The sequence below is a fragment of the Podarcis pityusensis genome (genome assembly GCF_964106645.2).
Source record: "Podarcis pityusensis genome assembly, chromosome: 5".
In the NCBI taxonomy this organism is placed as follows: Eukaryota; Metazoa; Chordata; class Lepidosauria; order Squamata; family Lacertidae; genus Podarcis; species Podarcis pityusensis.
The window spans coordinates 78662286-78689089 of NC_138032.1; the positions used below are offsets into that span (position 1 = coordinate 78662286).

The 26804-nt window shown below is 42.9% G+C and overlaps 2 protein-coding genes across 6 annotated transcripts in view; one reads left to right on the forward strand and one right to left on the reverse strand.

Annotated features, from left to right (window-relative positions):
• Positions 1-20350, forward strand: part of LOC308476920 (uncharacterized protein) — a 63615-nt gene extending 43265 nt beyond the window's left edge. For all 3 annotated transcript variants that reach the window (XR_013986174.1, XR_013986175.1, XM_081005114.1), the window contains exons 2-4: positions 13066-13122; positions 16161-16301; positions 19982-20350. Coding sequence is in view for 1 of the 3 variants with exons in the window: in XM_081005114.1 (XP_080861240.1) it covers positions 13066-13122; positions 16161-16301; positions 19982-20004 (221 nt within the window). In the remaining 2 variants the exon portion in view is untranslated. The remainder of the gene's footprint in view (positions 1-13065; positions 13123-16160; positions 16302-19981) is intronic.
• The window catches only part of NRG3 (neuregulin 3), a 611141-nt gene continuing 597681 nt past the window's right edge, over positions 13345-26804 (reverse strand). For all 3 annotated transcript variants that reach the window (XM_081004950.1, XM_081004952.1, XM_081004951.1), the window contains 2 exons: positions 19935-20105; positions 13345-15937 (listed from right to left, as the gene is read on the reverse strand). In XM_081004950.1, the coding sequence (XP_080861076.1) occupies positions 15433-15937; positions 19935-20105 (676 nt within the window). In that variant the 3' untranslated portion in view covers positions 13345-15432. The remainder of the gene's footprint in view (positions 15938-19934; positions 20106-26804) is intronic.

Sequence of the window (26804 nt, forward strand, 5' to 3'; positions counted from 1 at the left end):
AAAAATGGCTCTTTGCATCCAGGTCTCTTCTCTCCCTGCAGAAAAATTATGTGGGAGGAGCACCTTGCTGCAAACAATTATATTCCTATAGAATATAATTTCAGACATAACCTATATTTAATTGGACTACGTGTATCCCTCCTACTTCCCATGGGGCAGTGTAGTGTAAAAACAAAACAAAAACAAATGCAACATTATCTTAGAATTTCCTGAATCATTTAGTTTGGAAAGTATCAGCAAGAGAAATGGAAACGGAGCTCAAGATCAATTATTTCTAGGAATATTGAATATTTACCTTGGGCTTTTTTGACAAATACTTCTGAAGAGTTAATAGCTCAAAATTGAATAAGGTTAACTGAGAAGATGAGCACTTTATATTAGAGAAACTATATTTATTCAGTTTTGCAAATGTTATTTCATAAGCCTGGGCTTCAGCCTTTGTCAAACTAATCTGGGCTGAAACCTGTACTCAGCAAGGTGGGTTTTTTTCTTCCACTTCCTCACTGGCTAGAACAGGGTAGCCAATGTGGATATTGTTGGACCACAGCTTCCATCATCCCTGACCTTTGGCCACATGGACTGGGGCTGATGGGAGTTGTATGCTACAGCATATGGAGTAGAGCAGACTGGTGACTCCTGGGCTAGAAAGTGATGTTGCCTGGTAAGGCCAAATCATGCTAGATTACTAGCCGCGGGAATCAGTTTCTCCAGAGACGAAGAATGGGGGTACACATGACTTGAACAATAATATGACACACACAAAAATAACCCTAGCAGAAAAAGCTTTACTTATTTTGCGTTACCCTCTTTGTTGCTTCATGGGTGAGATTTAAAAGCGAGAGACTTGCCCTTCACTTTCTTTTTTTTTTTTTAAAGCAATTTATTGGGTTTTACAATAGAAATAAACATAATAAACAATATAACATTTGTCTTAACATAGTTTCACATTTTCTTTGGACTTCCTCACATCTCCCGCTCCCACTTTCATCGTTATAACATTTTGTCAGCAATTTATCATCTTATTTAGATTCTTATATCCCTTCTATGTTTCATAATCTTATAGTTCTCGAAAGGAGTTAAATTTTCACAGTCTTACTTATTTTCTTAAAAAAAAAAACTTCTAAGTTTAGTGGTGCTCAGTTATTTTGGTCTAGCATCTTATTTAGCATTCGCTCAAATTACAATGTTTTTGTAAATAATTCTTAAATTTCTTCCAATCCTCCTCAATCCTCTCTTCTCCCAGGTCACGAATTCTGCCGGTCATTTCGGCCAGTTCCATGTAGTCTATCAGTTGCATCTGCCATTCTTCCAGTGTGGGTAGATCTTGAGTTTTCCAGTATTTTGCGAGAAGTATCCTTGCTGCTGTTGTTGCATACATAAAAAATGTCTGGTCCTTCTTTACCACCCCTTGGCCGACAATACCCAAAAGGAAAGCCTCTGGTTTCTTAGTGAAGGTATATTTAAATACCTTTTTCAATTCATTATAAATCATTTCCCAGAACGCCTTCACTTTAGGGCAAGTCCACCAGAGGTGGAAGAACGTTCCCTCACACTCTTTACATTTCCAACACTTATTATCAGACAGGTGGACTTGCCCTTCACTTTCTATGGATATCACTTCAGTATCAGTTTTTAGAACAACAGCAGCAGCAGCAGCAACAGCAGGAAAAGCTGCTTCAACTCCACAGAAGCTCAACAGAGGAGGCAGTAGTTGGCCTCCTTTGGGAGGAAAAGTGGGATTAAAAAATTGAATCCATAATGATAGTAATAATGCCTTTTTAAGGGACTAAAGGAAAGAATCCAGGGAGGCAACAGAAACCTATAAAAACCCCAAGCAGCCCTAGGGTCAGTATAGTAAAATGGATAGCATGCCTTAGGCCCCATCCACTTGAGACATTTAAAGCAGTATCATACCACTTTAAATAGTCATGGCTTCCCACAGAGAGCCACAGGGCTATAGCTTGTTAAGGTTGCTGAGAATTGTTAGAAGAGCCCTATATCCCCTACAGAGCTACAATTCTCAGAGTGGTTAAACAATCGATCCTTCTTTAAAGTGGCATGATACTGCTTTAAATGTATTGTGCAAATAAATGGGGTCTTATGTGTAAAGGAAGCGCCTCCCTAGCTCGCTCTTTAGGGGCAGCTGGGGAAAACAAGGCATGTTTTGCTTTGGCTGCTCCTGTCAAAAGAATATGTTTCAAAGATGCCCTTCAAAGGTTTTTTTTGTAGTGGGAAATAGAGCGAGGGAGTGTTGTGTCTGCCTTGTAAAAGCAGAGTGGATTGCAGCACTCAAGGACAAAGATCCAGCTAGCACAGTTCTGGGGGAGCTGAATTGTTCGCTCAGAGCACCTTCTGAGAAAGAAAGGAAGAAAATGAGAGGTTGCATTTAGACAACACTTTATTCAATTTTCCTGATGTTTCCTTACCTGGTAATTTCTTGTTATGTATGATCTTTCACATAAGGTAAAAGCCACATCTGGAAATGTATTAGTTTCTAGCGGAAGCTCAGTACTCAATTCCACGTTAATTCCTTCCAGAGGGAGGGAAAAATCTGTCTGCAATGCCATTAACCTAGAAAGTTACAGGACATAATTTGGGTCATACTATTCTTTCCCACTGTTTTTGTGGGTGCAAAGGATTTCACATTATATCAGTTCGGTGATCTGACTTAACTGTCTGCATCTTCTGCCTAACGTAAGGCATGAATTCCAGACTTGCTCTGGTCTAAGTAGCAGTTCAAGGGGTGGCCATTTTGATCTGGCCATAGAATGGGGCTGTCAGTTTTCATCTGTGAGCTGGGCGCATTACAAGGTCCAAATTGCTTGCAACACCTGAGCAAAGTTTCAGCTCCCACAGCCAAGCGGACAAGAAAAAAACGCTTGGAATTATTGTCGCGGGGTGTTTCTGGAGCTATATAACATGCACTGTAGTCTTGCATGAGAGGGCACTGATAATTAATGTGTTTTTAACAGTGGCAAATAGGATTCCGCAAGCTAGCTAAATTTTAACCAAGTGTCAGGCCTGATTCTTAATAGGAATTTTATGAACCGCCTGCACTACATCTTATTGCGCCCAATTTAAACAGCCCCCTCGGAAGTCAGTGCAGCGGTTTGCCATGCCAGAGGGCAACTCGTTTCACGGATGGCTCAACTTAGGGAGATGCCTGTCTGAGCCATCAATCACCCACAAGAATAAGTATCCCTTTTCTAAGCAGGAAAGTGGCAAGCAAGATGCCTGCCTCTTGCCTCTGGGTGGAGATGAAATGAACGTTTAAGTCCTTTCTTCAGTGTGGGAACACAGGCCTAGTTTGGGGAAACGGAATGAATTTACAGTAGTGCAAAGATGTCATTTTGTCCATTGTGATCTACTCTAGAGATGGGCAAGTCTGTCAGTTTTGCTTTCTCTCAGTTTCTCATTTTCCCAATCTTGGGGTCAGCTTGCATCGTTTCCACATTAGCTGGTGTCAGCATTTTATTATACATTTCCCCAATTTTTACATATTTTGTATTCAGTTCTGCTAAATATGCATCTGTGTTGCAATCAATTTCCCTTAATAATACACATTTTTTCAAGTTATTTTCACTAATACAGCTCTTTTGTGCCCTTTTTCCTAATATACACATTTTTGACACTTTCAAAATGAAGGATAGCTGTGTTTTGGTTCACGTATTTTTTTCCACAAAGTGCAAATTAGGGCTAAACTGACTTCATCCCCATCCCTTCACTAGCCTTCACTAGCCAATTAAAAGTGGCATATTTTTCAGGTGGGCGGGGGGGATATAGTATGGAACAGATCAGGAGCATACCATATGGAAATATTAAAACAAATATACAAATCTGAATCTAAATTCAAAATGCCCTTTATGGGCCTCTTTTGGTTGTTTGGATTTTGGCAGTACAATAGGAATTGCTTTTCAATATATGTATTTTTAAGCAAATTGAGAAGTACAGAAAAGAGTCCTTTCTATTTTTATATACTTACACTGTGTGTTCCAATATATAATACGCAGAATTAGTTTTTCCTCCAAGTCAGTTAATCTGTCATTTTCAGCATCCAAGACTTTGGTTACATGCTGCACATTGAGCAGACAGTAGCTGCATCCCAGGAGCATGTTTTGACAACCATGATTTCTGTTAGCCATTCCTTGATTGCCAAAGGCTGGGTCTCCCCTGCCCCCCGGTATCAAATCTATGCCTTCATAGCAGAATATTGAAAGGAAGCCTAAAAGTATGTGATATAATCTCTTTAAGGACATTCAATACTACTATCAATGGTTTAGAATTCCTAACAATCTCAGTCAGTTGAGAAATAACTCCTAAAATCAAGGCTAATACCCTAGAATGATACTAAGGGTTTCTTAAACTGAATAATGTATTTGTAGGAAGAGAATATTGGGATTAGCAACTAGTAAGTAGAACTACCTACCTGAAAGGGTTACCTCTTTCCCATCAGCTGGTCCTTAAATCCTTTTGCTGCTCCTTCTAGGGACTGCAGCCAGGAGTGTGATATCAATTCAGTGCTCAAATTGTTGGGGAGAGGGATGAGGTGGGGGCCTTTAATGCAAACCAGAAGCCTTGCCCCCAGAAGCCCCTCCAATCTGATCAAAATCATTCCCTCGCTTTAGCCTTCTAAAAAAATAGTAGCCCCGCATCACCTGCTAGGGACCAGAAGGCACTGCATACAAACACTTAGGACACATAGTCCTAATATATTGCAATGCTTTGTGGAATTTAATTGCAAGCTGATTTGGAAATCAGCCTTGACTAAAAAGCTAATAAGATAAAACAAGCAAGCAAACAGTTAATGCTAACAGTAGACACTTAGTAAAAAACATTCCCATGTTATACCTTGGGCCACTGCTTGTGAAAAACCCCATGTCTCTGTGTTCCTCCATAAATTCCCATCCCCAATACATAGAAAATTAATGTACCAGGAAGATGGCGATAAAACAGGAATGGAGAACCAGCAGCCCTCCAGCTGCCCTCCAGAGCTAGTGTGGTGTAGTGGTTAAGAGCGGTAGTCTCGTAATCTGGGGAACCGGGTTCGCGTCTCTGCTCCTCCACATGCAGCTGCTGGGTGACCATGGGCCAGTCACACTTCTTTGAAGTCTCTCAGCCCCCCTCATCTCACAGAGTGTTTGTTGTGGGGGAGGAAGGGAAAGGAGAATGTTAGCCGCTTTGAGACTCCTGAAGGGGAGTAAAAGGCGGGATATCAAATCCAAACTCTTCTTCTTCTTCTCTTCTTGCTGGGCTACGGCTCTCATCAGACTCAACCAGCATGGTCAAGATGCAATAACATATGAAATGAAACAGGTTCCTAGGCATTTTGCTGCCTGAGGCAAAAAACCAAGATGGCTCCCCACCTCCAGTGTATGAGCAGAAGCGAACTCTTAGGCATCTTCAGTCCTGGCAATAGGCAGCTGAGGGCAGCAGGCTAGCTGATGGGGATGTATAATAGGCACACATAGCTCTGACTTCTAACAGAGGAAATGGCCAGGGGTCTCCGTAAGAACTGTGCATTCTATAGAACAGTTCTCCCTAACAGCTAGTTTTCATTGTCTGTAGTAGTTGTTGAGCTTGTGGGAGCACTCAGTCACAAAAATCTGTAGACAGAAGAGTCCAAGAACAGTTTTCCTACTTGGTTTTGACATGCAATAACCGGAATCTGGCCTTCCTCATAACAGGTGGTGCAACCCAGGTTCACCCTGTGAGTTCTCTGCCATTTCATTCTTGACATGTGGCCCCTATATAAAACGCTGTGAATTCATAGGAAGAAGGATAATATTTACTATTTCCCATAAACGTAACTGTACAGAAATCCACTTTATCTGACATAAACCACCATCTGGGCACCACTAACTGCACCAAATACATCAGTGGGGGTGTGTGAGAGAGAAATCGGCTCCAGGATGAAGGCAGGAACCATCCTACAAACAGGCAGCCTGGAGCTAAATTAGCCTATCAAGCAATTTCCCTGCTGGTTGCAAAACCACTGCAGTCATAAAAAGAACTTGAGGTGGCGGCGGCAGTAGTAGCAGCAGCAGCAGCAGCAGCAGCAGCGGTAAAGGTCAGAAACATGGCATTAATCAAAAATGTGGGATGCAATGTTAATGGCAAACTCATATACCGTGCAGAGTCCATATTTACAAACACAGGAATGCCACCAGTTTGAATTTGTGTAGGTACCTGATGTGTTCTATTTGTGTACTTACAGGGGGCAAGGTATGGACACAATCTGTGGGGCAGACAGAAAGGCAGCAGAGAGAGGGGTTGAATGGAAATGAAGATGACTGGCCAACCAATAGGGTGGCTAGGTGAGAGGCCTGGTCTCTGGCATGCTTGGTTTTTGTGTAAAAGAAGGATTTTCACCTTATCATGCAGGGATAGCTGGATAGCTGGCTTTTGATCAGCCTGCTCCAATACAAAGGATGAAAACTTCCCAAATTTCCTTGTACTTATTCCAAATGTGCAAATCCCACCAATGTTAATTGACAACAGTACATTCGTACTTTGGAAGTTGAAAGGAATCCGTTCAGGAAGTCCATTCGACTTCCAAAACGTTCAGAAACTAAAGCACAACTTCTGATTGGCTGCAGGAAGCTCCTGCAGCCAATTGGAAGCCATGGAAGCCCCGTTGAATGTTTGGGTCCCAAAGAATGTTCACAAATCAGAACACTCACTTCCTGGTTTGCAGCGTTCAGGAGCCAAAAGTCCAAGTACCAAGGCGTTTGGGATCAAAGGTACGACTGTATATGTTTTGGCAGTTTCCATGCATATTCCATTTTAAGCTCCAAACATTTGTTTGCATTGCACTTTTTGAAAAGTATTAAATATAAGAGGAAAACAACTGACAACAATATTGATTTCCATGTCTCCTTGTTGCATGGAATTGGATTACATTTTCTAGTTTGAGTTCTGACACCAGATATAGAAGCCCATTTCATTCAGGTCCGCTTCAAACCTGTCGCTGACAGTCCATTGCTTTTAGAACTTTCACCCAAACTCCATGCTACAACACATTATTATTATTTTTAAGCTGATGTACGGGATGCCGTGGTGGAGGAAGAGGAGTGTGGGGGGAACGCGCCGCCCCTGGCAGCGCAATCCCAGTGGGGAGCCATCGCAGCTGCCCCCACCGCCCGTGCTGGGTGCCATGCCCCCACAGGTGGCATGCTACGCCCCTAGGATGGGCACCACGCCCCTGGGATGCTTGCCAGCCACACCCCCGCCTGCTCTCTGCCCTCCGGTGCTGGAGCATGAAGCTTCGCCACTGCCCGTACGATAACAAACTCCTAATTGGGTGTGGGAGCCTGGATCCATTTCCTGCCGAAACTTCCAATTGCTCTTTTGTCCCCAAGAGTGCAGTATTGTGCACTGCAGACATCGGGGAAAATAAACAATTCAGATCAGATGTTTTCTCTGGAGTGGGGCTTCATGTACCTCCTCCCCCCAATCAAAATAAAGGTGGCCAGTTCAAACACACTCTTGCCAAATGTGTTTAATTTATACTTTGGCCCTGTGGCATCATTTGAGTGCATAAGCCGACACACATTTTTATCAGCGAAAGTTCTCCCTTCCCACCAAATAGCTAAGGAGAATAGCTAAGCAATGAAGAACTTTTGAGTGAAGGCCCACAGGCAGGGCATAAATATGATAAATTTGGGGGCTGTATGTTGCATCTCTCTGTATTTTATTTTTATGAGAATGTTTCCTCAATATCCTCTCACCGTTCCAAAGAATGCACCTGTGTTTATAGGCTCCTTACCTAGAAAATGTGCTTGTCTGTGTCGTCAGACAATCAGCAGCTTGAACCATTGCCATTGATGCTTTATTGAAATGTAGGGGTGATAAATGACACATACACAAATGAGCACCTGCCCCAATCCATCCCACCCCACAAAGACTGTGGGCCTGAATTTTTTTTAATAATACAGGGGGGAAACACAGAAACATTTTCAACTTCTTTAAAAAATATATATGAAAGAAGGAAAAAGAAGGAAATATGCAGCCCAATCCGACACATGATTTCTTTGGAGTAAGTCCCACTGAGTTCAATGGGAATTACTTCCAAAGAAGTGGTACATAGCATTGAATCCTACTTGCAAACTATTTAAAAATTATGTTTTTATGCATCTTTGTTAGAGGCATGTACAGGAAATTCTGCTTTGCTCCTGTTGTGTTTCTCTTTTAGACTTGATAGGAATGTTTTGTGATGGCGCTGTTCCTCTAAATGCAACCCTGTGGCTCTCAGAGTGCAAGCAGCCCTTGTTCACAGTTTTTAATTATTCGCAAAGAACAAAATTATTTGCAAAGAAGCAGATAAACTGAGCAATCCTATAGGTATCTGCTCAGATGTAAAGCCCGCAAATTCAGCAGGGCTTATCGCAAGACAAGTGGGTATAGGACTGCAGCCTTTTGTTTGTGCATTTCTGAAAAGATGCTCAGGTTTTCAGCACTGGTTCATGGAACCAATCCTGCTTTTGTCATATTTACATTTTAGATGTTGAATATGTGATAGAGCATGTGAGACTCTTATCTATGTGCTGGTTCGAATCTAATTTACATTCAGGTTTAAACCCACTATTTCAAGTTTTTGTTTCCAACAGCATTGGGAACATTTGTATGTTTAAATGTGTGCATGTTGAATGTTTTATCTGAACTAATGTTCAAATAGAGACCACTTAACCCTAGGAAGAGGGTGGCTATGGTAGGACATCCAGTGTTTTGTCACTGATGACTGCATGACTCTTTTTGACCCCAACAGATTTTTCACATGCAAAATAAAGGGTAGTCCACACTGCTGTGAATCAGAAGGGAATGATTCATTTCCCCAGAAAGCATCCTTCAGCAATAGGTCACAATATCAGCAATAGATCAGATCCAGCAATGGATCAATGATCCTTGGTTCAGTAGGAGCGAGACACTTTCTGTAGGCTGAATATCTGTTTAGCTCTATAAAAGCCATTTGCACAAAGCTGAAAACCCCATTTGGATAATCTTTTATTGGACTTATGATCATTGAAAGAGACAAATGCTGCATCTGATTTAATCACCAAACAATTAGAGTTCTCCTCTGCTAACAGATCTGAATGTCTTTTCTCTTTAACTAAAAGAAAATAAAAGAACAATGAGAGTTGCATATCACCACTGCAAATAGTTTTGTTTGTTAGTTCCCTGAACCAAATAAAATGAATTCAACAAAAAAGGATGAAAAGTAGTTTAAGATGGCAGGCTGTAGTTTTTGAAACTTCAGTTACTATTGGCTTTGAGCTCTCCGGCTTTGTTGAATTGTTATGAGTCCTCCCTACTCATTGACCCAATTAGGATGATCATATCTTGGCTTGATAAGCCCAGAGACCAATGAGCTTTTTGTCTGAGCACTCAGCTCCTGTTCTCCTCCTTTCGCTGTCCTCTGTAATCAAACTTCCAAGTCTCCAATGAAACATAGTTTCCAGTTCCCTCCAAATTGGGAGACTATAGTTTGCCAATTTCAGAACAAGCCAGAATCTTAAACCAGCTTCAAATTGTGATTTGTGATCCTGACTTGTTCCGAAGCTGCAAGCAGAGCTTCCTGGTCCAAATAAAGTGGGAAGAAATAAATGGGAAGCTGGACACTTAAACCTGCTCCTCCTCTAAACATTCTTCCTTGCTTTTCTTTAGAGCACCCTCTCTCCCTCCCTTTATTATTGTTGCCTCTTGAAGGGGCTGAGTTGGATGGGGGGGGGTGAGATTCCTTGATTGCCCTTTAAGGTAAAGGTAAAGGACCTCGACAGTTAAGTCCAGTCACAGACGACTCTGGGGTTGTGACGCTCATCTCACTTTACAGGCTGAGGGAGCCGGCGTTTGTCCGCAGACATGTTCCGGGTCATGTGGCCAGCGTGACTAAGCTGCTTCTGACAAAACCAGAGCAGCACACGGAAAAGCTGTTTACCTTCCCACCAAAGCGGTACCTATTTATTTACTTGCACTTTTTGGTGTGCTTTCGAAATGCTAGGTTGGCAGGAGCAGGGACCAAGCAACGGGAGCTCACCCCATCGCGGGGATCTGAACCGCCGACCTTCTGATCAGCAAGCCCAAGAGGCTCAGTGGTTTAGACCACAGCACCACCTGCATCCCTTTGATTGTCCTTATGGTTCCTCTATTCGTTGCCTGGCTTCTGGCAGTGGCATGGTATGGCAGCCTGTTTGGGGCATTGAGTATGGGCAGGTAGGGAAGTGGTGGAATATAGGGTAAACTGAGGCACTGTTGGGTTATGGGCACTTTTCAAAGCTCTGCCAGGGTGCATGGTGAGGTTTAGGGGTGCCCTGTAGGCTTGGTATGTGCATGTTCGGTGAACACTTGACAGCGGGACCTAGTGCTACTTGCACATATTTCTTTGAATTTGGATAGTTGGTTTATTGTTGCTTTGCAGTTCCTCCAACTTGTCTCATGTGTCTTCTTTTGGGTTTGGGGGCAAATGGGTGGTTGTGTGGAAGAGTTTTTGGACAGATTTAATGTTTGTTTCCAAACTGAATACCATTTTCTGATTCATACTCCCGTCGTCTCTTTTATAGAATCAGAATTGTAGAGTTGGAAGGGACCACAGGGGTCATCTAGTCCAACCCCCTGCAATGCAGGAATCATTTGCCCAATGTGAGCCTCAAACCCATGACCCTGAGATTAAGGGTCTCATGCTCTGCTGACTGAGCTATCCCTGGCCAAACTTACATGTTATTCCCTTTGAGATGTGCATGCTCACATATCATTTCTGGAAAACCTGTGGTCCTCCAGATGTTGTTGAACTACAACTCTCCTAATCTTTGACCACTGTGTATACTGGCTGGGCCTTAGGAGACTGGGAGTCTAACAACTTCTGCTCTCCACCTATGCTACAAATCCTTCAGTGGGGGCATGTTCTTATGAGAGTCTCCATAGCAATCCCATTTCAGAGAGGCAACACCAGTGCACTCATAGCTTTAGCACTGCAGTATCTTTAGGTTCCACCTTCCACCGATGTGTTACTACACAATGCATCCACGGTTGTGTTTTCCCTGTTGTGGGTGGGAGTTGCACCCATTGGTCGCAACTCAATATATCAGTGCATCATTATAGTTATTTAATGAATTTTCCTATCACCAGCTTCCTCTCCCAATTTCCTTTATGGACTAGGTAGCTCAACAGCTGGGAAATGCCCAGAAGACTAGAATTTGCCGTCAAGGGGCAATTTCTCTTTCAGAATCTCTTTCAGAACCAAACTGCTTTTGTATCTTGGGGATTTACTTAACAGTTTCCAGATGGTGGAGCAACTGCTAATGGGGCACTTTAGAAAACAATCATGTTGTGCATTTTGAGTGTGTGTGTGTGTGTGTGTGAAAATGGTACACAGTGGCTTTATTCATTGAATGGATTGTTTATGTAAATGAAATGCATACACAAAAGATCACCATGTAGTAGGCTTTTTAAAAAGGAATTGGATGTATTATGTGTTAGCCTTCCCACCCATTTCAATATAGGTAGTCTTCATATTTTACAGATTAGAATGCTTGAAATGCTATGCATATCAGGAACAACCATTTGTGCACACCTAACATACGCAAGCACATTTGAGTACAAATCATAGGCGCCAACTGCCTGGGGCCCTGGGTGCCCGAGCACCCACAAAATTCCCCATGAAGTGGCCAGGCACCCACAAATTTCAGTGCCAGGGTCATGCATGCTGTATGACACCCATGGCCCCAGGCACCCACGGTCACAGGGCCAAGCTGGCACTTGTGGTGCGAATGACTGTTCAGTGTCACAAGGCATAGGGAATGTCTATAACATATTTTATGGTCCTCTTAAGATATGAGATTTTTCCTCATGAAACCATTAAAAATCTCCAAATATTGTCGGTACAGGTGATAGGCACTGAATTTCTGCCTTGATCAATGGCACACCTAGCTTGGACCAAAGCCCAGGAGTTCTGAAATATTGACTAATGAAATCACTGGCTGTCACTTTATAGATGGATGCTTTCCCGTGCCTTTGAAATGACCTGTTTCACATGATGGTTAAAGCAGAGCAGAAATTTTCCTAGTACCTCCTGAATTTGTGTACATGTGTGTGTGTGTTGTGTACATGCAGCAACTTGCTATACTATTTTGTGCAGTCTGAATAAGGAATTAAAATGCTAGACTGAAGTGAGCATGGGGTGGGGTGGGGGGAAGCGTTCATAGTACAAACTGTTAATTCAGATTAAGAATTACCCGTGCCAGCATATCTTGACACACCTCCCCTGCATCAAATTTGTGAGATGAAGTTGTATTCTTAACAAATAAGTACACTAGTCTTTCAGATGGTTAATATTAATGTCTCTCTATTCAAACATGCTGAAAACTGAATAGAACAGTTAACATATAACAGTCACACATCCTTTGCTGGATACAGAGAGCATTGCTAACACAAATGGAAGATTTCCCACCGTTTCAGATCTTCATCTCTCATGTCAATTAAAAAAAGAAACCAAGAAACCACATCAACTGACCATTAATACATTGCTGCTCTGCTCTTCCTCCTTTTGAGGATGGCAAAATGATAGAATGCTTTAAGAAAGGCATTGCCAAAAGCAGATTTGTTTTTTTTTTCTCTCCAGCAGAAATCATGCAGTGTGTTTCCAGTAGATTTTTAAGACTGGTTAGAAGGGGAGGTTCTTTGTTTGCTCCCCACTCCAGCAAAACAGCCAACTCTGTGTTCATTGTCTTTTCCTATGATTCTGGGTAGCACCCCAACCCCTTTTATCCAATCTTACGAGAACTTCTGACATTGGTTGAAAAGTATAATTGGTGGTACCATTCTGGATCAGATCAGTCAGAGTTTGCAGTGAAATACCGCTTTAGTGAAAACACACAGCAAAGATTAGAGCCATAGAAAGTTATGTAAACAAGACAATTCCATCAACATTGGGGGGGGGGAGGATTTGTGTGTCTACGGATTTTGAATGGTGCTGGGGATTTGTGAATGGCAAGTAAAACAAATGGCATTTTTAAAGCATCTTTATCCAGTTTATTTGACGGGGAGTAAAATATTGCTTTCTTCTCATTATCACAGGAACATATCTACTGTGCTATATTGGAAACCTGGCTCTTGAGAAACTTGGGAATCAAGGTAATGCAATTTTTTATAACAATATTCTGGCTTGGATTAGAGTATTAATGTATTCCATCTATATAGTGTGCATATATTTTAGAAAATATGATCTCTACCATTAAAGAGGGAAGGCTGTTTGGTCTATTTTTTTCCTTTTCTTTACTATAGAGAGTAATTTGTACAAACAGTTTAAGCAGATGATACTCTTGTTTAAAAAATAAAAAAGTACTAATACATAGGTTGTTACTGAACACAAGTTCTTTATTCTGATGCCATATTGTGGTTTGTGGTTAAATAAAAACAATACAAAAGAAATTTCAAGTTCTTAGGAAAACCCCAACTGGCAAGTTTATCTTATTTTTAAGGACCTGATTTTGTGCTCACCCATCTCCATTAATATCAATGAATATTTTTCTAAAACCACTTTGGCTCAGTGGATTGCACGATGTGTAAAAGAAGCATCTGAGGACAGATTGCTGCTAATGTGTCCATTCAAATTCAGGGGTCTCCCTACACTTAGGATTGTGTGATCCAGGTTTTAAGGTTGAAAACCTAAGGGCAGCTCTGGCCTTTTACAATTTGCAGGGAGAACAAGACTTATACTTCCCATTTCCATGTAACCCCTGAAGGAAAACTGGCACACGTCCCATACAATGAGATGTGCAGCTTTTGCTAAGGATGATACAGAAAAGCAGGAAGTGCCAGAGAGCTGAATTTTCTGTTTTTATCATCCAATGCTGCTCTACACATGGACAATGGGAAATTAACATATACAAACTGAGCATTTCCTCTCCGAGGGGCCCAAAGGAACTTTGGATCATGTCCAGTGAAGATGCTTCACTTGGTTATGGATCAGGTTGAAAGTGAATGGGAATATTAGAAATGAAAGTAAATTAAAGTGACAATCGCATATATATATGCCGAATACAGAAACGCACAAGATCCTCCAGGCCCCTGGACAAGGAGTTAATAAAATTAAAACGCACACGTATGCACATACTTGAGCAGTCCCTCTGGAGTTCACAAATGACTTCCAAGAATAACATTCTGACAATACTCGAAATTCCATGGCAAACGTAATGTGGTTTAAGGTGTGGGCTTTTGTTGTGTTGTTTGAAAATAAAATGAAATAGGTAATATACACACAGGCTGCGTATCTGCCACGAGTAACCTTCCTCTCAAGTGGAATTTTTTTCTGGTTTGATATTAAGAGGGGGAGGAAATTGTTTCCAAATAAAAGTCGTTGATAGCGAGTGCTGAAGTGAGAAGAAAACATCCTTAGATTTACCTACTAGAGTAGTGCTCATTTGGATCAAACCTCCTGGTATTAAAAAATAAAAAATAAAATACCATAAAGCATCCACACTTGCTGAAGTGCTAGAATTTAAGTCTTGACGTCACACATTCTAGTTTTTGCAGGAGAGTAACATATTTGCATTAGGGATATGCTTAAACTCCCCTGAGAAATGTTACTAGACTTACCAAAACCATTTTGGATTCCTGCAAAGCATCACTGGAGGAGGACCTAAATTTCCAAATCCCCTTCTCCCTTACAACAACCTCCTGCATTCCTGGCAAAGCTGCTATGACTTCATTCAGAATTCCTTGTTGGTTTTGCTTGTGGAACGAATGGGCAAACTGAAGTTGGATTTCATTTCCAGTGATATTTTGGTACGGCTCATTCGGATTTGTTTTACAAATCTGGATCAGTGACAAAACTCTTGTGTTAAACAGTGGTCTGAATTGTGGAGGCTGTGGGAGCCAGACTACTCAAAAGGGATTGTGGTTAGGAGGCATGGGGGAGCACTGGGCACAATGCCAGCGTCACCCAAGCGAGCCCCATTGAAACAGCGAAATAAGAACAGTAACTGTCTTCTTGCTCCCATTCATTTCAGTGGAAGATCCAACAGAACAACAGTTCTCATGTAGCACTCTTCTGAAATTCATACATCTAAGGTGTTGTGCCAGACTAAACCTTCAAACAGGACATCTGTAAAATTGTGAAACTGCGTTTTGTAAGCCCGGAGGAAACAACAGAATAAGGGGTGGGAGAAAACTGGAAGAAAGGAAGAAAAAATAAATAAATCAAAATTTCTGATTAAGTGTTTTCCCTCCTGGTACCTCTCTTTCCCTTAAAAAAATATTTTGTTAAAAAACACTGTTATGAGGGCGATAGACTATTTGGTTTCTTCTAAGTAGATGCTCTTAAATTAATGCATATAAATAATTTGTATTTAATTTCCTCTCTTTCCTGTTTAGCAAAGCTTCAAATGCACAGATCCGTACATCCCTCCCACCCCCCACCCCTACCCCCACCCCCGGTCAAAGTCACTTGACTGATGCTGAGTCTCTTTTCATTTCACTTTTTAAGACAAACTGTGCCTCTTGTTCCGATTTCACCACAGGACTCATGGGCAGAAATGCTGTGTTTTCACTTGTACTGTTCTTGGCGTCGGCATTTGACAGCGCAAAGTCCTCCGACCTCCTTGTGTCAGTCAGGATTCGGATCTGCTCCTGGACAGTTTCTAACAATATTTTGACTTCTTGTTGTTCTGCAATAAGACAACTGCTGGCTGGGGCACTCACATTAACAAGTTCAGTGGAATAGGAGTTTTTGCACCATTTGATGCCTGTTATGTCTGAAACTTTTTGTGTCTGCATGCAGGCTTCATCTAAGCCCACCGAAGGAATGATGGGGACGGAACTGGCCCGTGGAGATGGATAGCCAACCATATCCTTTGGAGCCACGCTATTAAAATAAGAGCTTGTCTCTCTTGAAGGCAGTTGCATATTTATTGAAGTATTCTGTGGTGTTTTTAAACCAGTAGATAACCTAGAGGAGAGGAAAGGTATGAGACGTGTTAGCTTTTCTGAAAGGCACACTGATACAGCAGGATAGATAAATTCATTTCACAAAAATGTATTGGGAGATGCATGAGAAATTGCACAAGTCCCTGAGCAATTGCACTAGACTTACTGAAATTCCTTCACCTTTTCTTAGCTGCTCTGCCTCCAAATTTGCTTCAGATTTAATTCTGTGAAAAATTAATTTTCAGGGACCAGGGTGCCTGAAGGGAAACTTCCTTCCTGTTCCATATACTCAAGTCATATGAAATCTGGCAAGTGGTCAAATGAGGATCAGACATTTTCGATAAGGGCCACCTCCCCATGGAACTCTCTGCCAGGGAAGATCTTTGGTAAGTTTTAGAAGCTGGTGAAAGTTGGTCATTCTGTGGGCCAATGCAATGAAACTGCTCCTATCATGACAATGTAAGTTTGCCCGACAGTCATGTGTAAATGGAGATTCCTGCATAGTCAGGTTTTTTTCTACCCCAACACAGGACCGTTATGTTAAATATATTGGCTTAATTCAATTTATCCTTTGGTGTTTCACTACTTTATTCCTGGCCTCTATGTACCGTCTTAAGTTTAATACAGTCCACTCGTGCTTTCCCATTTCTGTTGGTGAAAAAATTAACACCCAGCTATTTGAATTAGTCTGTCTGATCAACCGAGTGGCATTTAGCATCCAGTTGTAACATGGTTTATGACAAAAAATAATAGCTTTGTTTGAGCATAATTAATAGCTAAATGTTTTGCCAACCATAAATCACTCTTTCCCCTCTGCAATCTTCATAGCTCTAGTGGATTTTGTGCCAGTGGGATCATATTGTTTGGAGAGGGACTTCGGAGTGGGGGAACCTGTTGTGAACGGATGTGTATCAATCTGAACTCAGGGGATGGTTTATCCCTGTACGTCACGGCATGAGCAGGGCTTTTTTCCCAGCAGAAACTCACTGGAACTGCGTGCAGCACTTCTAAGCTGGGCCCCGGAAGTGGGAGGAAATGCCTCACCAAAGCCCTGTTGCACCTCTGGCTCATGAAGAGTAGGGCTGGGCGATATCTGCTTTCCAACATTGTAATATACCAGTGGCGCTGTGGGTTAAACCACAGAGCCTAGGGCTTGCCGATCAGAAGGTCGGCAGTTCAAATCCGTACGACGGGGTGAGCTTGGTCCCCGCTCCTGCCAACCTAGCAGTTCGAAAGCACGTCAAAGTGCAAGTAGATAAATAGGTGCCGCTCTGGCAGGAAGGTAAACGGCGTTTCCGTGCGCTGCTCTGGTTCGCCAGAAGCGACTTAGTTATGCTGGCCACATGACCCGGAAGCTATATGCCGACTCCCTCGGCCAATAAAGCGAGATGAGCGCCGCAACCCCAGAGTCGGTCATGACTGGACCTAATGATCAGGGGTCCTTTTACCTTTACAAAACATTTTACTATGGCAGTATATCACAATGTTGGAAAGGCGCTCATGTCAAAGCTGTGGCGGATGAGGCAGGCGTCCTAACACTCAGTTTGTATGCCTGCCACATCTGCTGCCATGGCATGGGGGGGGGGGAGAGGGAGCAGGCTTCCTCTCCATCACAGGGAGGGACAACCTGTTCGCATCTCCCCCCCACCTGTCCCAAGGCAGTGGTGGGAGCTGAGGCAGCATCTGCCCCTGCCTTGAGATGGGAAGGCTCAGATGGGGTGGCGGCTGTGCTGCTTTGAGCCTTCTTGCCCCCCTGGCTGAGCAAGCCCCATGTCCCCTGCAGCATGTATGAGCCGGAGGGAGGAACAAGCTGTATTGAAGCTCGCCGACGCAGCTTGTTTCTCCATCTGTAACAGGAGGGTAGAGTTCGGTGGCAGTTTCACTCAACGGTATGTCGCTGGTGAAACCACCACCGCTCCTAATCTGCCTCCAGTGCCCAGTGTGCTGAGGGAGAAACAAGCTAGAGGCAGTTTTACCAGTGATATACCGCACTGAGTGAAACCAGCATCACACTCTGCCCTCATACAATGCAGAGGGAACAAGCTGCCTGGCTGAGGTGCCAGTATAGCTTGTTCCTCCCTCCACGTCTTTAAACTGCTTGGCTGAGGAGCGTGCTGCTACCCTTGCCTCTGCCAAGCAGTTTTACGGAGCCCTGAACTGCCAGCGGTGGGGTGGGGTCTCTGTTAAAGTTCTCCCCCTTCCCAGCTGGGATTGCGTTCCTGATTGCTCACGAGTAGGAGCAGGGGCACAGTGCGGGCCCCGGGCAGATGCAGCCTTGCTTGGCTACTGCCTGGCTGCCTGCATCCAGGAGGGGGGGCTGTGTCTCACACAGAGCCTGACTGGCTCCCTGCGCTTGGGTACTGTAACCCCATCTTCAGGGAGTTGGGGATGAGGTAGCTTGCCCCCCCCCAAAGCAGCAGGCTGGGGCCAGCTGTATTAGCCCCAGCCCACTGGGGTGAAAGTGCCTCAGCTCCGTGGTGAGAGCGGAAGCAGTTTCACCCCGTGCCAATGCAGCATCTTTCAACATGGCGATTGATTGTCAAACCGCAATGTTGAAAAAGACTCTCCTCCCTGGAAGAGAGGGGAGTGGTTGTGTGCGGGAGCCCAGGCACCGCCCCTAGCAGGGGGCATTAGCCCCCTGCCTCCTCCTCTCACCTGGCTGGTGCCCACGCCCCCTCGGCAGGCATCCAACCAGGTGCCTTCGAGCGGGCGTGTTCAGCAGCCTTTTGTGGCGGCGCCAGCCTCTCCTCGGCCTCATTCTTCTCCGTCCTCTCGTCGCGAGTCACCCACCCTCCACTCCCTTTTAGCTCAGGGTCTTAGTTTTCCTTGGCCTTGCTATGGACCTTAGGTTGGTCGCCCTGGTTGTCTAGGGGGCCTGGTAGGAATTTTTCCATTTGGCATTAGGCTTTTTGGTTTTTTCGCCTACCTCGTAGCAATCGTCACAACTTTTTGTGATATTGGTGGGTAGGTTAGGCATTGGAATAATGTGTTGTGGTGTGTCGAAGGGCTGGGTGTGGCCATCGCCTATGCCTTCAATTTTTGGGTATTCCGTTAAAGGAATCTGGCGGTCGTGTACTCTGTCCGATGCCTGCTTGGCGGGAGGCCATGGCACGACCCCCGGTGACATCAGGGGAGAGCCTATAGTTGGATTAGCATCAACAGGCTCCACCTACTGGTGAATAAACCCCCTTGTTTTAGACATCCAATGCCTAAGCCAATACATTTTCACTGCTGTAATCAATAAAGTTGTGGCCTTTTCTTGCCCATTAACCTTATATCACGTGTCCTTGTGTATTTATTTCACATCGCGGGGGGCGGGTCCTCGAACCACAACACAGCATCGCCCAGCTCTAGTGGCTTTGTTAAACTGCTCTGCTGAGATGTGGGCAGCCGCATGCCCCTCAGCAGAGCGGTTTAAGGAAGTCTCCACCTGTGCCGCCTCTTTCTCCTGTGTGAAGGTGCCTGAGGCAGCCCCCCCAAATGGAGCCTGAGGGAGGCTGCCTCTGGCTCATGAGGAGATTCCCCCCCCCAAGACATCCTCTTTGGGATTTGGGGTGGGTCTTCTGTGGGAGGTGCATTCTGGCACGTCTGGCCACTAGCACTTTGCTTGCCCTTGGTGCAGGCCTGATATGGGCCTCACCTCAAGAAATACTGCACACCCTGAAAAAGGTCAACATCAAAGCACGTTGCTAGCAAAGCATGTTCAAATTCCTGAATGGAGGCCTCCAAGCTAATGGTGGTATAGGAGACAGACAAAGAGATGGCCAGGGTCAGTTAATCACTCACTATCACAGGTCTGGCAGGGGGGGGTGCCATTTTGTGGTTTTCCTCAGGTGCCAGCATGTTTTGGGCTAACCTTGGCCCAAAGGGAAGGGTATTGCTGAAAGCTACCCAATAAGCTTTGGTGTTCACTGAATTTTTTTAGACACATTTTTTCATCTTTGTCTACTTTTTCATGTTTTGCTTTAGTTTGAAGCTGATGGAAATATTGGCTGGCTCCTGTTGTTTTTCTTGCCTACCTTTGACAAGGTATTGTCTCCTGATCTGTGATCCTTGACTCTTCTAGTTGTTGGTATGCTGGTCCTGTGATCCCATTGAACCTGCCCCGAGGTAAGGGAGGAGTCCTCCGAAAGGCATTCCTGTGGAGCATCCCGGTTCGTTGACCTGGGCTGCAGCATGAAGAGAGACTTCTGGGAACAAGGACACAAGAGAAACCATCAGCGCTTTCACCATGTAAACCCATGAAAGATGAAATGCAATATTACTAATTCATGGAGTGCAGCATTTTAATCCTGTTTTTTTAAAAAAAATAAATGCCAGTTCAAAATTCTACAGAATTAGTGAGTCACAATTCTAGCTTTACGTTCTACCCTTAGTTTTCTGCTCCTACACCTGGAGAAATAGAATAAAGAGATTGATGCTACAAATGTTGAAAGCATTTGTTCTTGTGAGAATGTCACCCACTGTGGCTAGCCCTGCTTCTGGGGGCTCAAGAGTTCAAATAAATCTGTGGGTAATTCAGACATGGCAATGGATCACCACAGTAATGCCTTTGATTCAAGGAGCTACAGCAGAGAGATGTCCATAATGGTATGAGGTACTTTCTCCTGCTAATGCCTGCAGCGGGATAGCGTTCAAAAGCCACACCCCTGAATCACTGCCAAAGTGGCAAAACAGTGTAAGGAGCAGCCCCTTTCAACTGAATTTACACAATTGTTACCATCAATTAGCTCTGAGCTACACCATCACTTTTCCATTGAACAAAGCTGGAACTTGGAGCAGGCATACTCTAAACAGTCAAATATACCCAGCTCTTCCTCGAGGTATGTGACAAAAATCTCATATTCCAATTAATCAAGCAGTGGCTCTACGACCACAAAAGACAGAGCTTGTTACCTCATACTCTGAGATCTTGTTCTCCCGGGGGCTTAGGTATCACAATATCCTACAGAACCTGTGCCAAATATGTAAAGGATCTACTACTCCCTTCCCATTGAAGAGCCTTTATGCTTGCAAGGCTAAATGCTTTCCTCTCTGCAGTGACCAAAGGCAGATTCTCACACATTCCATTTCAAGCCCGTTTGTGTGTCTGCAATCAAGAAGTACCTGATTCAATGGACCACATTCTCTTAGATTGCCCTTTACATGGCAGACCTTGCCAACTGATGCTGAGCAAAATGTTGGAGCTCCAGCCCACAACTCCGAGAAGAAGCCAAAGAAGGTTTCTCCTGGCAGATCAGGACAAAGATATTACTGCTTTAGTAGCTTCCTTTTTAGCCACAGTTTTACCCAAAAGGGTTCCCGGTGAACTATCCTTTTGGAAAATAGACAGGGCATTGCAGAATATCCAAATGCACATGGCCATAGTGGGACCTTATAACCCTTGATAGCTTCACCCTTGTCTTTTTAATTATTCCAGTTACTTGAAACATGCCAATAAAGGTATTTGATTGATATACCCAGCTCTAGATCCTCCAGAAAGCACCTCTGAAGCAGACATGTTGACAAGCCTAAGATGAAGCCCAGATCAAAAGGACATGTCTGCCATGTGACAAGTGGGAAGAACAATTATGAATCCATGTGTTTTGGATCAGGACATCACTGATGCTCCAGAAATGGATGAGAAAACAAGGCCAACTTCCTGACACCACATTCTGTCCACATACTAATTCTATACTAGTTAGGGCTTCAGGGTCAAGTGAGGTCCTCTTTAGGAGGAAACATATCACTGTCCTTCAAGGCAGAGGGTACTACCCCCAGTTAAACTACAAAGCATTCATCACTCCCTGGACTCGGTCAACATCTACTTTCCTCTGCCTTCTTCATTTGTGAGAACCAATCAATTTACCAAGACTGTTGACAATCTAGGTTGTCATCAGTTAGATGCTCGAAATGTTGGTTCAATGTGGACACCATGTCTAGATGAAGAAACTGGTTAAAAAACAAAGCCATGCTCACATTTTCCTCCCATTGAACATGCTTGTCTCCCCGTGGAGGCAAACATGTTAAAAGCGCAAAACACACACCACTGCGTTTACAACAACTCCGAGAACAAACACTTCTTTTCCCGTATGCTACTAAACAAAGCTGATTATCCATCGCGTTATGGACAAGCACTTTCAGAAGCAGATTTTGTTTCCTCCAGCCTGGAGAGCTTCAACAGGAGGGAACACTATTTAGGCAATCAGAATGTGAGACAGAAATCAAAAGGTAATTTATTGCGTGCAACATCTGTCTGAAAACTTGAGGCGAGGGCTTGTGCAAGATCTGTGCACCTGCAGATGCTGCAACATACTTAACTAGGATGCTTCACAAGAAGCAGACGTCTTAATCTGGCTGGGAAGATCCCTAGGAAGGCATTAGAACCGTCAGCATCTAGCTTCTGTTGGCAGGTAAGCCGATTACAGCTGTGCAAAACAGAATCACAACCAATGCAATGGATCCCAGGGTGCTTTTCATGGGGAAGACAGAGACCTATGCTGAAGCGCTTTTATCTCTGAGAGAGAGGCAAGCAAATGCTTTGCCCCCTCCTCTTTGCCACAGTTTCCAAGAAGAAGAAAAGAGGGAGAATAAAGCACACATTATGTGTTTCCTCTAGGACCAGTTCATATGCCCACATCTTATTTGCTCTGTCTTTGCACTTGCATGGGACATTGAGCAAAAGCTCGCAAGCTGTGATGCATTTGGAGTGCTGAATCTGTTACATATATATATATATTCTCAACAGAAGAATATTTACTTTGTACTAGAGGGGAAAGGGAATAAATCTCAAAGTTTCTGAATGTGAAGGTTTCCAATTCCTAGGTTCAATATTAGGTTTTACCATGGAATTAAAAATTAGGATTTGGGGAATATTGATCATTTTTATAGGAAAAAAATATGAAACAACATCAATGGTAAAATACCATTACCTTTTAAATACAACAGCGTACTTTAAAAATGCAGTCAAATGCAAAATAAATATTATATTGCATGCAAATATGTCAAGTATAGAATATTATTGTAGGTCAGCTATCAAATATGCTAATGTGCTCATCACATGCCAACTATTAAAGGTAAAGGGTAAAGGGACCCCTGACCATTGGGTCCAGTCGTGACCGACTCTGGGGTTGCGACGCTCATCTCGCTTTATTGGCCGAGGGAGCCGGTGTACAGCTTCCGGGTCATGTGGCCAGCATGACTAAGCCGCTTCTGGCAAACCAGAGCAGTGCACAGAAACACCGTTTACCTTCCCACTGGAGCGGTACCTATTTATCTACTTGCACTTTGACGTGCTTTCGAACTGCTAGGTGGGCAGGAGCAGGGACCGAGCAATGGGAGCTCACCCCGTCACAGGGATTCGAGCCGCCGACCTTCTGATCAGCAAGTCCTAGGCTCTGTGGTTTAACCCACAGTGCCACCCGCGTCCCTATGCCAACTATTACATGGTGGAAAATACCAGCTCACAAATATAGACATCAGCTATAGGGTATATAGGTATAAAATGCTTGGTGAATATTTAGCAAATCTTTGATTAATCAGGAGAACATGAAAATTTGAAGAGGAGAATTTTTGGAAACAAATTAATTACAGAAGGAACAAGGGATCTCAAGAAGTCAAAGAGCCTTCCTAGTAGAAACATAACTGTAAAGAATGGACAGTTGAGCCCCACAGACAGCGGTAAAACTTATGAACGCCAAACTCTGTGGTAGACTCTGGCTAGCAGACACATCCAGAGGAAAATTATGCTGATGGTTTATATTTTTAGGTTGTCCATCAACCAATTCCTCTTGGTAGTTAACTTGCCAGATTTAAGTGCTCTTTCCCCCACTGTGAAATCAATACATGAGGAGACCTCTCATATACTACTTTTAACTTCTAGATATTGTACAGATCACAGCATATATAGCACAAATTGCTGCATAGCCACAACTTTCAGCTCATTCAGTTCATTTTTGCTTTTCCCAACTCCCTGTACATTATCAACGATTATACTGAGTTGCATCAAGATTCTTTTTCGTAAGGTGTTTTGCCACATGTACACAGGAATGAAACACTGCACAAGAAGAATCCTGATCATACCTACTTCTAATACAGAAGTAAATCTGGGGGTAAATTAGAGCGTAGATTCTAGTGGATTCTTGTAAATTCTAGTACCAGAATTTACACAACATATAGGCCTACAATATAGGCCTTCTGGGACATTTTCAACTGCACAGAGATAAAGTGTCCTCAAATTGCAGCCACTTGACAGCTATAGTTTTCCTTTCTGTATTCAAAAATTGCCTGGGTTTTTTTTTTTTGGGGGGGGGGGTTGTCGTTTTAAAAAAGTTCATAAGAAAACTCCCTGAATTTTATATTGGGTGCTTTTTGTTGTTTTTGCCAACCTTTTCCCCAAACAACAACAACAAAAACCCTAAAAAATTAATCCAGGGATACAGATTTAAGAGTTCCAGCAGTTTTATTTTTGAAAACCAAGAAAAGTCTGAGACAAAAAAGAAGGCCAATAAATCTATTGATTATTACCACTGGGGTGTTTTACTTTTATTTTGTCCTAGCTAATGTTAATGTATTGGGGGTTTAAAAAGGGGGGGAGACCAGACACCAATTGTGTGACTTTTTCGGGGAAGCAGACTTTAGTGCCTTTCCTTCTGAGATGGCACCCATAGCTGTTTGGGGGCATTTTATGATATCAGGATACATTTAAATTTAGCCCAGGGTAGAAAATCCATACCCCCCCCCAAAAAAAAACCACAACCCATTTTTCAGGAGTCTAAGTTAGTGAATCACACTAAGATTGTGTTTTTGCAGTGTTCTGCCAATGTACATGCACATGTTGGTACTATGGCCTGGGGAAAGGTTGCAAAAGAATAGGAGGAACTGAAAACTGTGACAAGCTGCACATGTTCCAGGGAAAAACATTGTTCCAGACATTCTTCCAGTGAAGCTAAAATCCAGGACTAGCAGAAGGCAAGGCAGAGACAAACCCACTGAACAAGAAATGAACAGAACTTGGAAATGTATTTCTCCCTGGAACATGGGCTGAGAATTCCAATGAGAATTCAGATTCACATCTAAGCAACTAGTCACAAGTAACTAAGCTTCAATTTTGGATTTAAAGCAAGATTAGTAGGTATATGGGAGATGTGGATGCGAGAGAAACAAGCAAATCTAACTATCTATTTATCTAATAATCTTAGCTGACATTTTGCAGGATAAATCCATGTTTATGGGTCTGCAAATCCAACTTACTGCACTTGTGCTTGTACTCTGAGGCAAGGTAGAAAAAGAGAAAGGAAACGGGTGTGCCCATTTCGACACTTAAGCACATTTTGTGCTATAATGCGCACCAGTTTGTGCGACATTTTGGGGTGGGAAACCAAGTACTCGACCAACGCAGAGAATGCTCAGAAAAGCAAAGATATCTGAGATATTTGGTATTTATTCAAGCGGAAAAGGCAGTGGAAATTAAGGGACTGATTTTGCACCTCCCTAATTGAAATAAACGAGACTCAACTGTTTAACTATGTGATTAAATCCCACTGATTTTAATGGGACTTGCATGTGTCAAACATCCTCTCTATTAAGCTTCACTGGGTGCTATCCAGAGGAAGCTAAGCTTTCTTAATACTCACTGGAAAGAACAGGATTGAATGCATGTGGCGAAATGCTTAAGTTCAATTGGTTTCAAGAGTTCTTGGTAGGTTCACCACAATGCTTCTTAAGAACCAGTGGGAAAAAGAAGATAGTTAAGAAAATAAAGAAAACAGAGCAGAAGAAATTAAGCGACAACACTGGAATCGAGAATTTATACCTCAGTACTAACAATATTTATGTCAGAGTAAGTCCACAATTGTTTCAAGTATGTGAAAAGAGTGCAGCCATGCACTCTTATATTTTTAAGTTTAAGCTCCTGTTTGGATTGCTTTTCAGAATAAAGACTTTGCTGGCATGGGATGTCCAGCATCTTTTTCAGAGAATCTGTGAATGTGGATATGAGTCAGGATACACTAGATTACTCCAGCAATTTTCAGCTAAGATGAATTTCAAAGGTGTATACAGAAGTTCTTGAATGGACAAAACATCAGTGGAATTATAGAGGAGGAGAGGGATGGATATGTCTAGTGAAAATGTGCAGAGAAACTCTACAGTTGTGAGACCCAAACCTTGGTGAATGTCTCACAAATTCCAGGAGTAAATATAATTGGTTGGATCCAAGCATAGTTATGCTTAGAGAGAACCACTGACATCAATGGGATGACCATGTTAATGTTCAAATAAAGTCAATGGGTCTTGTATAGATCTCACCCAATATGACTTGTGGTTAGACTCTTCTGTTTGAATAGCTCTAAATAATGTTTTACGTGTGCACCTAAATATGTCACTTGTGAATGTGGTAAATGTATGTATCTCACATGTACATTCACCTGAAAACCAAAATTGGCTGGGGCTTCCAGCAGGGCACATGCTAGATGGCAAGTCTAGATTTGTTACTCTGTAATTTGCAAATGGCTCTACTTCTGCTGGGAGCCTGAAACATTTATAAATCTTGTTGTAAGTTAGCTTTAGTGATAAGTGATATTCTTCGTAATTTCCCAATTGACTTTTCCTGCAGGTCAATGACCTTTCACAGAAAAGAAGTTCCCTTCTCATGCCTTAAGGAATATAATGCCTTCCATGATAAACACCGTCAAGTCTTATTGAAATTCTTTAACCTTCCCTCAAAACTCAAATTGACATTTTGCTTGAGCGGGACTTTGAATTTGCCCTGAATTTTGCTTTAGGTAGAATCAATTTGGTGGTGACTTTTACACAGGCACCTGCATTTCCTAGACTGATCTAAAAAAAAAAAAAAATTTGCACGAGCAAGAGTTTATCATGATGTATTTACTGTTATCATGCTATATCTG